This window comes from Onychomys torridus, chromosome 20 (genome assembly GCF_903995425.1).
Source record: "Onychomys torridus chromosome 20, mOncTor1.1, whole genome shotgun sequence".
In the NCBI taxonomy this organism is placed as follows: Eukaryota; Metazoa; Chordata; class Mammalia; order Rodentia; family Cricetidae; genus Onychomys; species Onychomys torridus.
The window spans coordinates 38,050,380-38,062,110 of NC_050462.1; the positions used below are offsets into that span (position 1 = coordinate 38,050,380).

At 38.9% G+C, this 11,731-nt stretch overlaps 1 protein-coding gene across 1 annotated transcript in view; it reads right to left on the reverse strand.

The window, feature by feature from the left end:
- Nucleotides 1–307: 307 nt before the first annotated feature.
- Cand1 (cullin associated and neddylation dissociated 1) overlaps nucleotides 308–11,731 on the reverse strand; it is a 38,883-nt gene continuing 27,459 nt past the window's right edge. Inside the window, exons 11-15 of the mRNA XM_036169675.1 lie at nucleotides 11,148–11,243; nucleotides 9,922–10,091; nucleotides 9,672–9,836; nucleotides 8,060–8,167; nucleotides 308–4,344 (exon numbers count right to left, since the gene is read on the reverse strand). Of these exons, the coding sequence (XP_036025568.1) occupies nucleotides 4,120–4,344; nucleotides 8,060–8,167; nucleotides 9,672–9,836; nucleotides 9,922–10,091; nucleotides 11,148–11,243 (764 nt within the window). The 3' untranslated portion in view covers nucleotides 308–4,119. The remainder of the gene's footprint in view (nucleotides 4,345–8,059; nucleotides 8,168–9,671; nucleotides 9,837–9,921; nucleotides 10,092–11,147; nucleotides 11,244–11,731) is intronic.

Genomic DNA, 11,731 nt, shown 5'->3' on the forward strand with positions numbered 1-11,731 from the left:
GTTACCTTCTTCAAAGAAACACCTATTTAACTGCTGCTGAAGATAGCGGCTAGAAAGAACATTCTTTCTCAAACAGGATGGATCTCCATGGAGGCAATGCAGTCAGTGTCTCTCATCTGGACCTGGAGCAGTCTCTGAAGGAGTGTTGGTCCTGGCTGGCCCCCAGAAGGCAGCAGCCAGGATGGAGCTATCTTACAGTACACTCACACTCAACAACACAAACTCTGAACAGTGTCAACATCCAAAATCCTTACCTGAAGTAACGTTTGTCTACTGCAGTATAAATTCTCAAGGAAAAAAAAATGGATTTTATTTCTAGAATAAGGAACCAGGAGTTTATTTCCGCATCTCTTAGGAAAGCCTTGCTTGGTTTACATGTGGCAATGATTGCAAGCAAATACATGTCTTACACTTGTACAGGTACATTCACATTTAGCTGCCCTCACCTAAGCAAGCAGTTGCAGTTTTGTTTAAACGTGAAAAAAAAAAATCTATGAAACAAGCAAAGTAACTTTTCAGATAATAGCTTATTACAAAATGGTCAACAAGGGGCTGCCGTGGTATCATACAGAGTACAACTCCATAGCTTTTCATCCGTGTGTGAGCATTCCCAAGTCACTCAAGGAGCACCCACTACTACCAAGTGGCTAAATAATGCTAATTCCAATTCTCCTTCATCTGTAAGGGACTTTGTTTCAAGTAAGTTTTCTCTCCATTCTCTCTCTTGTGAAGACCTGAGCAAAACAAACATTCCAAAACTAACGCAGAGATCTGATATCAGAATGAAAGGTCTGAAGGCCCCAACACAGAGCTTTAATCTACTAAATAAAATCTTTCAGAATTGGACTCACTGATGCTGTAGGTCTAGCAGGAAATAATCACATACATCACCTCTATGGCATTTTCAGAGTTGGTTGTTAAAATGCCCCAAGAAAATGAAATCCTTTTTGGGATGCTATGCTAGTTTTCCAACATAGAAACCACCATGTTACTGAAACCCAAAAGCCCTAGAGCATAATACAGGTCTTCACAAAATCTTTATTAGTATTACTAGGAAAACAAGCTACTCTTGTACTGAAAAGGGAAAAATAAATACCACTTTGTGTTTTTCCTAAGAAAACAGCTTTATCTGGTGAGCTCTGGATAGCTGCTGGCACACTTCTATTGCGTACTATTTTTTCAACCAAATGTCAATTTTTCAACTCAACAGAAATTAAAGAAGACAGTAACTTAAAAGTAAAAATGAAATTTTGAATAAAGGGTACAATTTGAATTTTTCTTGGAAGCTTCCACATCCAAATATCAAAAATTTAATTTTGACAACTTAGGTTTACACACTCGCACATACACACACACCCGTTTGAGAAAGGGTCTTGTTATGTAGCCCAAGCGGTCCTTGAACTCATGATCCTGTGTCAGCCTCCTGAAGATTCTCAAATTTAACGTGAGAAGAAAATATCACTTCCATTACGAAGCATTACTATAAATTTCATCACATAACTGAACGTGGCTCTGAAGACATATGAACAAATTAAATTAAACAAATTCTTCAGCAGCTGAGGATTTTATATACTTCACCATTTTGAACTTCAATCATGACGTATATCCAAGGCTGAGCTAGATACAAAAATAGCCAAACATCCTAGAAGTTAATTGTGTATATCCCTGTGTTACTGTTTACACAAGGAATGTGTAGATTACAAAGGACTCATTTGGTTGCTTAATTATGATTATTTCATGTAAATATACAAACATTTAACAAAGCCATCATATTCCAATCTCTTAAGAATTCTGCTAGTAGTTAAGCAGCTTTTAGATATCACTAACAAAATATATGAATAGTAGCACTCAATCCTACTAACTTTATAAATAACTCTTGTTAGACTTCTTCCTAAATTTCCTAAGACAGTCTAAACCTAAAACTCAATGCACATTGAGTTTTCTTTTAAAATAATTTCAGATAGTTTTAAACTAACTTCAATGTATTCATAGAAAGTGCCAACAGCCTGCTCTCACACTACTGACTTCTAGGAACCTCCCAGGTAGAGAGCTGCCAGGCAGAGCCCTACCGTTCTGGTGGGAGTGGTGATGTGTCTGGATTCCATTCTTTACTACTTCATTTCAGATCTGACCACATCACCAGCGCATTAGTGTGGCTCAGCACTGAAACCTGACATTCTTCTGATGGCCTGTGTATAGATATCATTCCTCTGCTCTGTATGTATAGGTAGTGGACTATTAAAGCAGCATTTTCTTCGGAAAAGAATTTATCAATGGAGGAAAATGAGCTGACTTGCAAGACTCAAAACAGAAAAACAAAACGATGTAACATGTACCTTGAGTTCAAGACAAACCAAGGAAAAACCCAATGAAAGTACATGGGTTTAACTTTAGGTAATTAACTAGGACAGTCACAGCACACATGACTGTCACAATTTTATTCAGTCCTAGAGCCTGATGTAACTAACTGTGAAACCATTAACCCAAATCTTAACTATATCCTCATCTATACCATAGTAATGCATAGTCCACAATCCACTAAACTATTAGCTTTATGCAAATTATGGTATAAAATTTGTTACCTGCCGTATTTTGACATGGCACCAACTTCTAATAATGTCCCAAGCCAATGTATAATGGAACTGCTCACCAGTACCAATGTCTTCTGCAGCATCTGGCATTCAGAGCCAAGCTGTTCTAGAATAGCCAGTCTGTTACCACCTAAAACAACTCTGCATTTTACTACTACAGCACCTAAGTTTGATAACTGGAGAAGTATTTTAGTTCATTCACAGTTTTATATCTAACGGTGCCGTTTGTAAACCAATTACTTGAAACTGCTCACCCGATCAAACAACTGCCCCCTTTCGATGCATGTAAACTCCATCTGCACAGCATGGAGAGATGTCTTTATTTCAGAACAGCTCTTACTGTTAACAGGAGCACCACAATCTGAAGGAGCTACAGTGTGAAATGAGCTTCATGGAATGTTAGATCAAACTTCAGCTACAACAGAAAGAACTGCAAAAGCTTTGCTCCCCCAGCAAACAGTCAACACTTACCAAAGACAATATGGAGGTTAGCTTGACAAGAGACGGCTGGGGAGGGAGGGACTGTAACTCAATTACGAGAAAGCTGCAGCTAACAAAGTGAGAGGTGGCCAGCTTCAGAATGTCCTGAAAAGGAACCTTGCGAGCATAGGTGAGGTGTCTATCCTTCAGGAACAAAGGCAGACACTCAACAGGAATGAACCAGTGTTTGAGGAAACACACGCATACACGGGGAACCCAGAAAAACTAAGTACTTAAATGTGAAGATAATTTAGAATAGAAAAAGTTGCAAATTGCTGTAACTTGATTTGCTGAAATGATCTATAAACTCATACTGGTTGGTTAGGAAACTAGTTTCAACATTAACTCCTCTCTCACCAGATGTTTTCTGTGCAAAAGTATCTGAAAATTGCATTAATGCTTATTTTAACTGGTATTGTGAATAATCTGCACATGCTGTTACAGACAATACTTATTTGTAACCCTGTTCATGCAAAAATCAGTGTGCACAGGGGATATTGTTAAGCCTTATACTTAAGTGATACTTTATTATCTTTGCTAAGATGCCAATCTCTGAAATATAACATTTTAAATGGATATTCTTATCTGCCTGTTAAAAATCTGCCTGTTGCTGAAAGAAGAGGTTATACAAGGAAAGAAACATGTTTTTTTTTGTGTGTGTTGAAGAACTGATTTTAAATGAGAATTTATAAAACAAGAAATCCATGGTCACAAAGTTTTAACATTTTAATCCTACACATTACAGGGCAAACAGATACTGGACCCTATCTCCACATTCCATAAATCCTAACTTTAGTTCCCATTTCAAATGTTGCCCTAACCACTAAAAACATTAGTGGTTTTACAACCTCTGGATTATGGAAATACAGATTTCTGAAGTAAATGCTATAAAAACAACAATGGAAGAAAGCTGAACAAACTCTCCATGGAGGAAAATAAAAGCGGAACATCCTGAAGCTTCTAGACACTTCTCTTCCGTGTCTATGGTCAACTTGTCAATTCAGTGCATTGTGCGGTCAAATGTAATGGTCCCATGTGGAACACACATCTAACTAGTGTCCATTGATTCCAAATTAGTGGATGACGAATCTTTTTGGATACTTTCAAAGATGGCCGCCAGCTCCGGGTTAGAGCTGATCTGTGACTGGAATTCACTCATGAGTGGGCTCTTCTCTGCTTCGGGAATGGTTAACAATGCTGCCACTGCCCTCATGGCGGATCGCTTTAGCTCATCTTGCTTTTCGAACTCCTGCTTTACAGAGTTTGCCTTTACCTGCAATACAAAGAAGAACCGGGTTACATGCTGTAACAGAACAAAACTCACGCAGACAGGAACTCTTGGTACGGTATGAACAGGCACTCACACTCCCTCACAGCTCAGAAGACACACTGCTCTCAAGTGCACTGTGCACCAAACCTCTTCCGGAGGCACTAGCTCTCTCCTAGTGTGGGTATTCCCACAAGCCCTATTATAAAAAGACCGAACAATCCAGTACTATGTCCATGCACGCCTTTATTTAGAATTACTCTGAATAAAACACAACCAAACTCATCTTCAGGGTTCAAAGTCCTCACTCTCCAAGACTCATTTCAAGCGCCCCTCATCTGTGTCAGCCATGCACCCCTCTCGGAAGATATCATTACTTCAGTCCACTTTTTACTTTCATTTCTTCTAGCTACTGTGAAGAGTGTTACAATAAACATGGTATGCATGTATTTGTACTGTGTGTATGTCATAGTAGTTCATGCCACTTTTACTGTTTTTGAGAATCAGCCACACTGACTTCCACAGTGGCCGAAATTATTTCTGTGTCTATCAGCACGTCTCCAATTCGCCTCTCCTTCCATCCTTACTACCACTTGAGAACGTGAGACGGAAATCTTCTGATTTGTATTTCCTTAATGACGTTCTTTCATTACATACTGATCACTTGTACACCTTCACCTGCAAAGTACCTGTCCAACTCATTACTTATTTATATACTAAATTGTCTGTTCTGTCAGTCTGTTTATATTCTAGGTACCAAGCCCATTATCACATGAACAGCTGGTCAAGGTTTTCTCCTTTGATCATACTGAGTTGTTGATCTCTGTACAGAGTAAGAGGAAAGGATCTGCTGGGCAGGAATGGCACACATCTTTAATCCCAGCACTCCAGAAGGCAGAGGCAGGTGGATCTCTGTGATTCCGAGGACAGTCTGGTTTACAGAGCAAATTCCAGGACAGCCAGAGCTGTTACACAGAGAAACCCTGTCTCCAAAACAAACAAACAAACAAACTTAAAAACCCCAATCAACCAACTAACCAAAGAAAAACAAAACCCCAAACCCAACCAAACAAGAGAGGGAAGACTCTAACTGTAGTCTCCATCCGAGGATGTCCAGTTTCCCAGTATCAGCTTTAGAGGGCTGTTTTTTTCCTCCAATCTTGTCAGTAATCAGATGAAAAAGTAGGGGGAGGGGACAGATTATTAAAAACAATCGCAAACAGACAAGAATACAGTAAAACCTAAATGGCTGTAGCTGTGTAGGCTTATTCCTGAGTATTCTGTTTCGGGCCTCTTATCTCTGTGTCTGATTCCGTGCCAATATCACACTGCTTTTGCTACTATGGATCTGCATCTACGTGTAAGTAGCATGCTGGGATGCTTCCAATGTTGACATTTTTGCTCAGAATGACTTTGGCTAGTGATGGTTTTTTAATTTGTTGTCATGGTTTCTCTACGGTTTGTACTGGTACACAGAAAAGCCACTCACTACTGCGTCTCTTTACTTTGCTAAGAGTCTATATCTTTTAAGTATAAGGCCACACTATGCTAAAACATCACCTAAGAGGTGATGAATTACCTTTTCTGTTTCTGTTTTACCCTTTTCTTGCCTTATTACTCTAAGATTGGAGGAACTACAGAGTAAGAATGTCAAGTGTGGACAACCTTGTCATTTATTTAAGAGGAAATGCTTTAAGTTTTTCCCAATTAAGTGTAATGTTGGCTTCAATTTGTTGCACACTGCCTTTATTATATTGCAGAATGATCCTTTGTTTTCCAGTTCCACAGGACTTTCATCACAAAGGGATGCTTAGTTTTATAAAAGACGTTTTCCTGCATCTACTTAAGTGGTTATACAGTATTTGCTTTTCATTTTATTTATGTGCTATATTTCATGTTACATTTATTGATTTGTGTATATAACTGCTCTTATAACCTGTACTAAAACCAACTTGATCTTTTTAATGTGTTGCTCAATTCTCCTAAGTACACAAGGATTTCTGGTTCAAAGACCACTGAGGGAACTGTCTACAATTTTACTTTTGTTGTCTTTATCTGGTTCTGACAGCAGAGTTCACACTGCTCTGAGTTAACCAGGCTTCCATCCCTCTGTACAACAGCACTTTACTAGGATATGTGGAATACAGCTGAGTTCAGTATAAGATAACAAGTTTATAGCTGTGAGTATCTACAATGAAAAAAAAAAATCAGAAATGTCCAGTAAGCTAATGATGTACTCCAGTAATCAAGAGATTGAAGCCAACCTGGGCTACACAAGTTTAAGGCAGTTTGTACTCAAGAGTGAGATTCTACCTCAAATGTCCAAAAGTTTTAGAAAAATAATAATAAACAAAACCCCCAAAACAGAAAGAAAGAAACAATAAAGAACAGAGCTGAAATCAGTGTGGAAGAAATCAAGAGATCCCTAATAACACACACAAAAATTAATGGAACAGAGTTGGTCTTTTGAAAAGATAAACAAAACTGACAAACCATTTTCTTTCAAGAGGAAGAAGAAAGAGGCAAATTAATTAGCCTTGAGACAGAATAAGAAATATTACAACAGATACCACTGAAATCCAAAAAGACCATTAGGGAAGACTAACAAATTAGATGCAAATCAATGGAAAATCCTGCCTCAAAAAACAAACAAAACCCAACAAAAAACTGTGGTTATGGTAGTTGTTTGTCAATCTGATATAAGTTAGAATTTTGAGAATAGAGAACGTCAACTGAGTAATGTCCCCATCAGACTGTACTATAGCTAAGTCTGCGGGGGCATTTTCTTAACAGACTGATGTGGAAGGCCCAGCAGCCCATTGGAAGTGATGCTGTCTCTGGGCAGAGGTACTGGAGTAAATAAGAAAGCAAAGTGAACAAGTCAGGAGAGGCAAGCAGTAAGCAACACTCCTCCCTTGGCCTCTGCATCAGCTCCTGCCTTGACTTCCGGTCCTAACTTCCTTCGTGGTGGTCTATAAGCTGTAACATGAAATAAACCCTCTCCTCCCCAGCTGCTTTTGGTCATGGTCTGTATCACAGCAATAGAAAGCACACTAAAATGCAATGGGATTTTTCCCAAGAAAGACAACCCTAGACTGAAGAGCTGAACTTCTGAATTCTACCAGACCTTGAAGACACCAATGCTCCTCAAAGTGTTCCGTGAAACAGAAAGAGAACAAAATTAAATGTGAAAAGTCAGAGAAAATAATAAGCTAGGAATCTAGAGTTTGTGAAGTACCAAAAAAAGAAAAGTTTTTTTATCTTTCCTTTTCTTTCTCTCCTCTCCCCGTCAAGATAGGGTTTCTGTGTAGCCCTGGGTGTTGACCCAGCTGGCCTTGAACTCATGAGATCCACCTGCCTCTGCATCCTGAGTGCTGGGATTACAGGTGTGCACCACCACTGCTTAGCTTTTTTTGTTTACTATTAAATTAATTTTATGAAACAAACAGTAACAAAAATCCATTGCCTTGCCTGGTGGCGTATGCCTGGAGTCTCAGCATTTAGACGGCTGAGACAAGCTGGAGAGTTGGAAGCCAGCCTACCTAAAACCTAAGATTCTGAATACACACACCCATACATACCATGTAAACGTCACATACTAATTAAGAATTTTAAAATTTATGGTCACAAAATTTGAGCATTTTATCTGAAAAGAGTTCTTTTCCACAGCCCGTAACTCCCATGCCCAGTGTAGCGGAAGTCGCTGCCTTGCAACAGTTACCTTGGTTGTACATGTAGCGCGCAGCGGCTCAACAAGTCGGTCCAACCTTTGTAGTACTGCACTTGGACAAAGGGTAGACAGTCGCACCAACATTAAAAATGTTAGCATCTATAAGGAAGAAAAAAGATACAAATTTTCTGATAAAAATCCACATTCTGACACTTTTGTAAATAGAAAATGATTATTATTCAAATTAGGGCATCACTGTAATTTAATCTGTTACTCAGAGTCAGGTTCATTGCAAACCTTACTAAGGTGAATGCTAGGGAAACATCAGCTTCCATGTGGGTTCTACAATACAAAACTAGAAAATTGTTTTCAATTTTGACTGCACAGCAGAATCACCTGGGTGAATGCATTAATAATACCTATTCCTCAGCCCCACCCTTAGAGAGTTATTTCATCTGTCAGAAGGAAGGTGCTCACATGCAATGTAAATTACAATTCACTGCATTAGGAATGTGCTCAACCAAAAGCCAAACTATAGACATTTCCAATTTCTCAGCGGAGTTTGGAAGGGCAGATGTTCTTCAAAGTCCATACAAAACCTGGAGAATCTCTATTCAAACATCCTTTCTTCCTTGGACTATGAATGCCTGTGATTGCATCATGAAAGCTGAAATTCTGGTACCTTGCATGGCTCAAGCTCAGCAGAAGGCCAAAGGCCCTCATTAAAGAGTACCATGAAAAGGAGGGGGTTGGGGATTTAGTTCAGTGGTAGAGCGCTTGCCTAGCAAGCACAAGGCCCTGGGTTTGGTCCTCAGCTCTGGCAAAAAAAAAAAAAAAAAAGAGTATCATGGAAAGGATATAATTCACTTACTTGATTGTCTTTTAAATCACTCATTTATTGACATATTGAAAGAAAAATGACTAATAGGACAAATAGGAAAAAAAGCGAAATCCATGCTCTAAACCTAAGAAGCAATGTGACTCCTTCTAAGGCTCTGCAACTGCTGAGTCTGAAAGGACAGCTCTTGCAGATCTCCGCTACTACAGTCCCTGCTGTTAACACAGCTGACGTTGTATTGAGATAAAAAGGTAAACCAGGCCGGGCAGTGGTGGCGCACGCCTGTAATCCCAGCACTTGGGAGGCAGAGGCAGGTGGATCTCTGTGAGTTCGAGGCCAGCCTGGTCTACAGAGCTAGTCCAGGACAGGCTCCAAAGCTACAGAGAAACCCTGTCTCGAAAAAAACAAAACAAAACTTTCAGGAAACTTCATCAAGACACCACCGGGAAAGAAAGAAAGCTGTTGCTAGTGTCTCATTAGGACAGGCCTGAAACGTGCTTTCAGCAGTGAAATGTGTCTGGATGGAGGCAAAGAATATGGGTAAGCACTATTCATTAAGGAGGCCAGAAATACATTTCTTAAACATTTGAGGTCCACTTCTCTTCCTTCTTTCGTAAAAAAAGGTTTTGAATTTTTCTTGTAAATTAACTGATATCACAATATCTTTCTACGACTTCTGCACATACAGTTTGTAAGATGCTTACTACAAATTCTGGTAGATGGCTTAATTTTTCTTACTTACATACCCCTAAGTAAATTACAAGTATAAAAGTTGTTATATCAAAGTCTATTAAGTCAATCTACAGATACTCACAAACATCTTACCTTAATATCATAATGGTCCTTCAACCCATCTTCCACATGATTTAGAAACTCAAAGATATCCAATCTATCGAGACAGCTGTCGAGAAGTGTATACATGCACTCGAAAGCTGCTTTTCGGATGTCCAGACCGTCATCAACCGTGTGTTTGAATGGACCCATCTCTACCTGTAAGAACAAGAAGGACCATGCAAGCGAGCACGTGACAACTCATGACAAGTGCAAGGGAACTGATGTGACCTCTCTCACTTACCTCTCGTATAAGCTCCTTCCTAACTTTTGTCTCATTGTAAAGATGCGGGAGAACAGAGTCCAGAAGATCCCGTATCAGTGATGGCTTGTTGTGGGCTGCAGAATTGAATGTGACCAAGGCCACTCTTCTTACATTCAAATCTGGGTCTTCCAAAGTTTTTAGAAAATCACCTGAAAAATGTAAAAGAAACAATATACTTGTGGTTAGCTTTGAACACAAGCTAAACAGTATTTTTTCTAAACTGACATAGTTATTAAGGGTCTCACAGCTATTTCTTCAATGCAAGTCAGAGAACCAGATTAAGTGGGCCATTAAAAGTTTATTTCAGGGTTGGGGATTTAGCTCAGTGGTAGAGCTCTTGCCCAGCAAGCGCAAGGCCCTGGGTTCGATCCTCAGCTCAAAAAAAAAAAAAAAAAAAAAAAAAAAAAAGTTTATTTTAGCAGTATGGAAACAAACCATTATTAATAAATGTGTGTAATTTTTCATTGATAACTCACTCTTGGTAGCCATATCCCTAGTCTCTTCCTCTGCCCCATCACCTGTCCTTAAAACAGCAGATTGTACCCCGAGGGGTTTGGGTTACGATCAGCATCAGGATAGTCGACAATGAAGACAAGAAAACATCTCAAAGTTGTCCAAGTCTACTTCCAGAAGCTAACTCCTGTCTTAACAAAACCAGGGACAGCTCTAGTTTTTCCTGAGCTTTCCTCAATACTTCTGAAAATGAGCGCTCCACCTTTTTGTTCTTGGGTTTTCTTCCCCTTATGTGGGAACTTCTCCATGGACCCTCTCAGAGATAGAGGGTGCCAAGCAACCATCAAAATTGACGTTCTAACAACTCCAGTAAGATTCCTTTCTATTGAGAGGAAACTTCTAACTGGTCAGACAGATTTAACAACTATTTGCTTTATTCACTAAGGCTATTTAAGGTCATCACCAAAACCATGATGACCAAGGAGGATAACTATGAAGACATGCTACCATATTTAGCGACCTCTGTGCTGAGCAAATCATCTGGTAGTTCTTTTTGATAAAGATATGTCTATATAAATTTACCTGCAAAACCTGTAAAACCATACATGATCTTTGGAACAATTACCTTGGTGCATTTTACCTCCTCAGTAATAAAAACGTTCGCAGTGCTGGTCTTAGTTACTGAAGTAACAGTACCATGACAAAACCGTACTTTCTCAAGTAGCTATCCAGTCTTCGACGTCTCCACTCACCTATGCAGTTCTTTAACAGGGGATCAATGGGCTGAGGATGATCAGAAATAGTAAACTTCACAGCTGTAACCACTGAGCTTCGGGCATATGAAGACCCTAATCAAAAACAAATTCCAAGTCTATTGGTATGCATTCCACTAATGTTCATGAATGACATTTTAAAACCATGTCACAAACTTTGTAAAACTCCTAACTGTCCCCAAAGGTTGTCTTCTAGCTCTTGGGATACTAAATCAGGAGTTTTCTTACCTTAAAGAAACAATCTTACTAGATTTTACAAGAAAACTTGTCTTCCATGAAGGGACTGGTTCAGTCTATATAAACTGTTTATCAAATTGTTAACCTAAACAACATTCTAAGAATGAACAGCATTATCACCTATTTATTCTAATTAGGTAAACACTGATAAATCAAAAATCTCTTTTATTTCTTGCATTTAAATTCAATTTCTGCAACTTTAATATAGTAAGTACTACCAAGGTCTTATTTTTAAATTCAAGACCTGTCTTCTATTTTAATTCAAAAAATAACAATAAAATGTTGTCAGCATAAAGAACTAGACCATACTATTTAAGAATTACTCA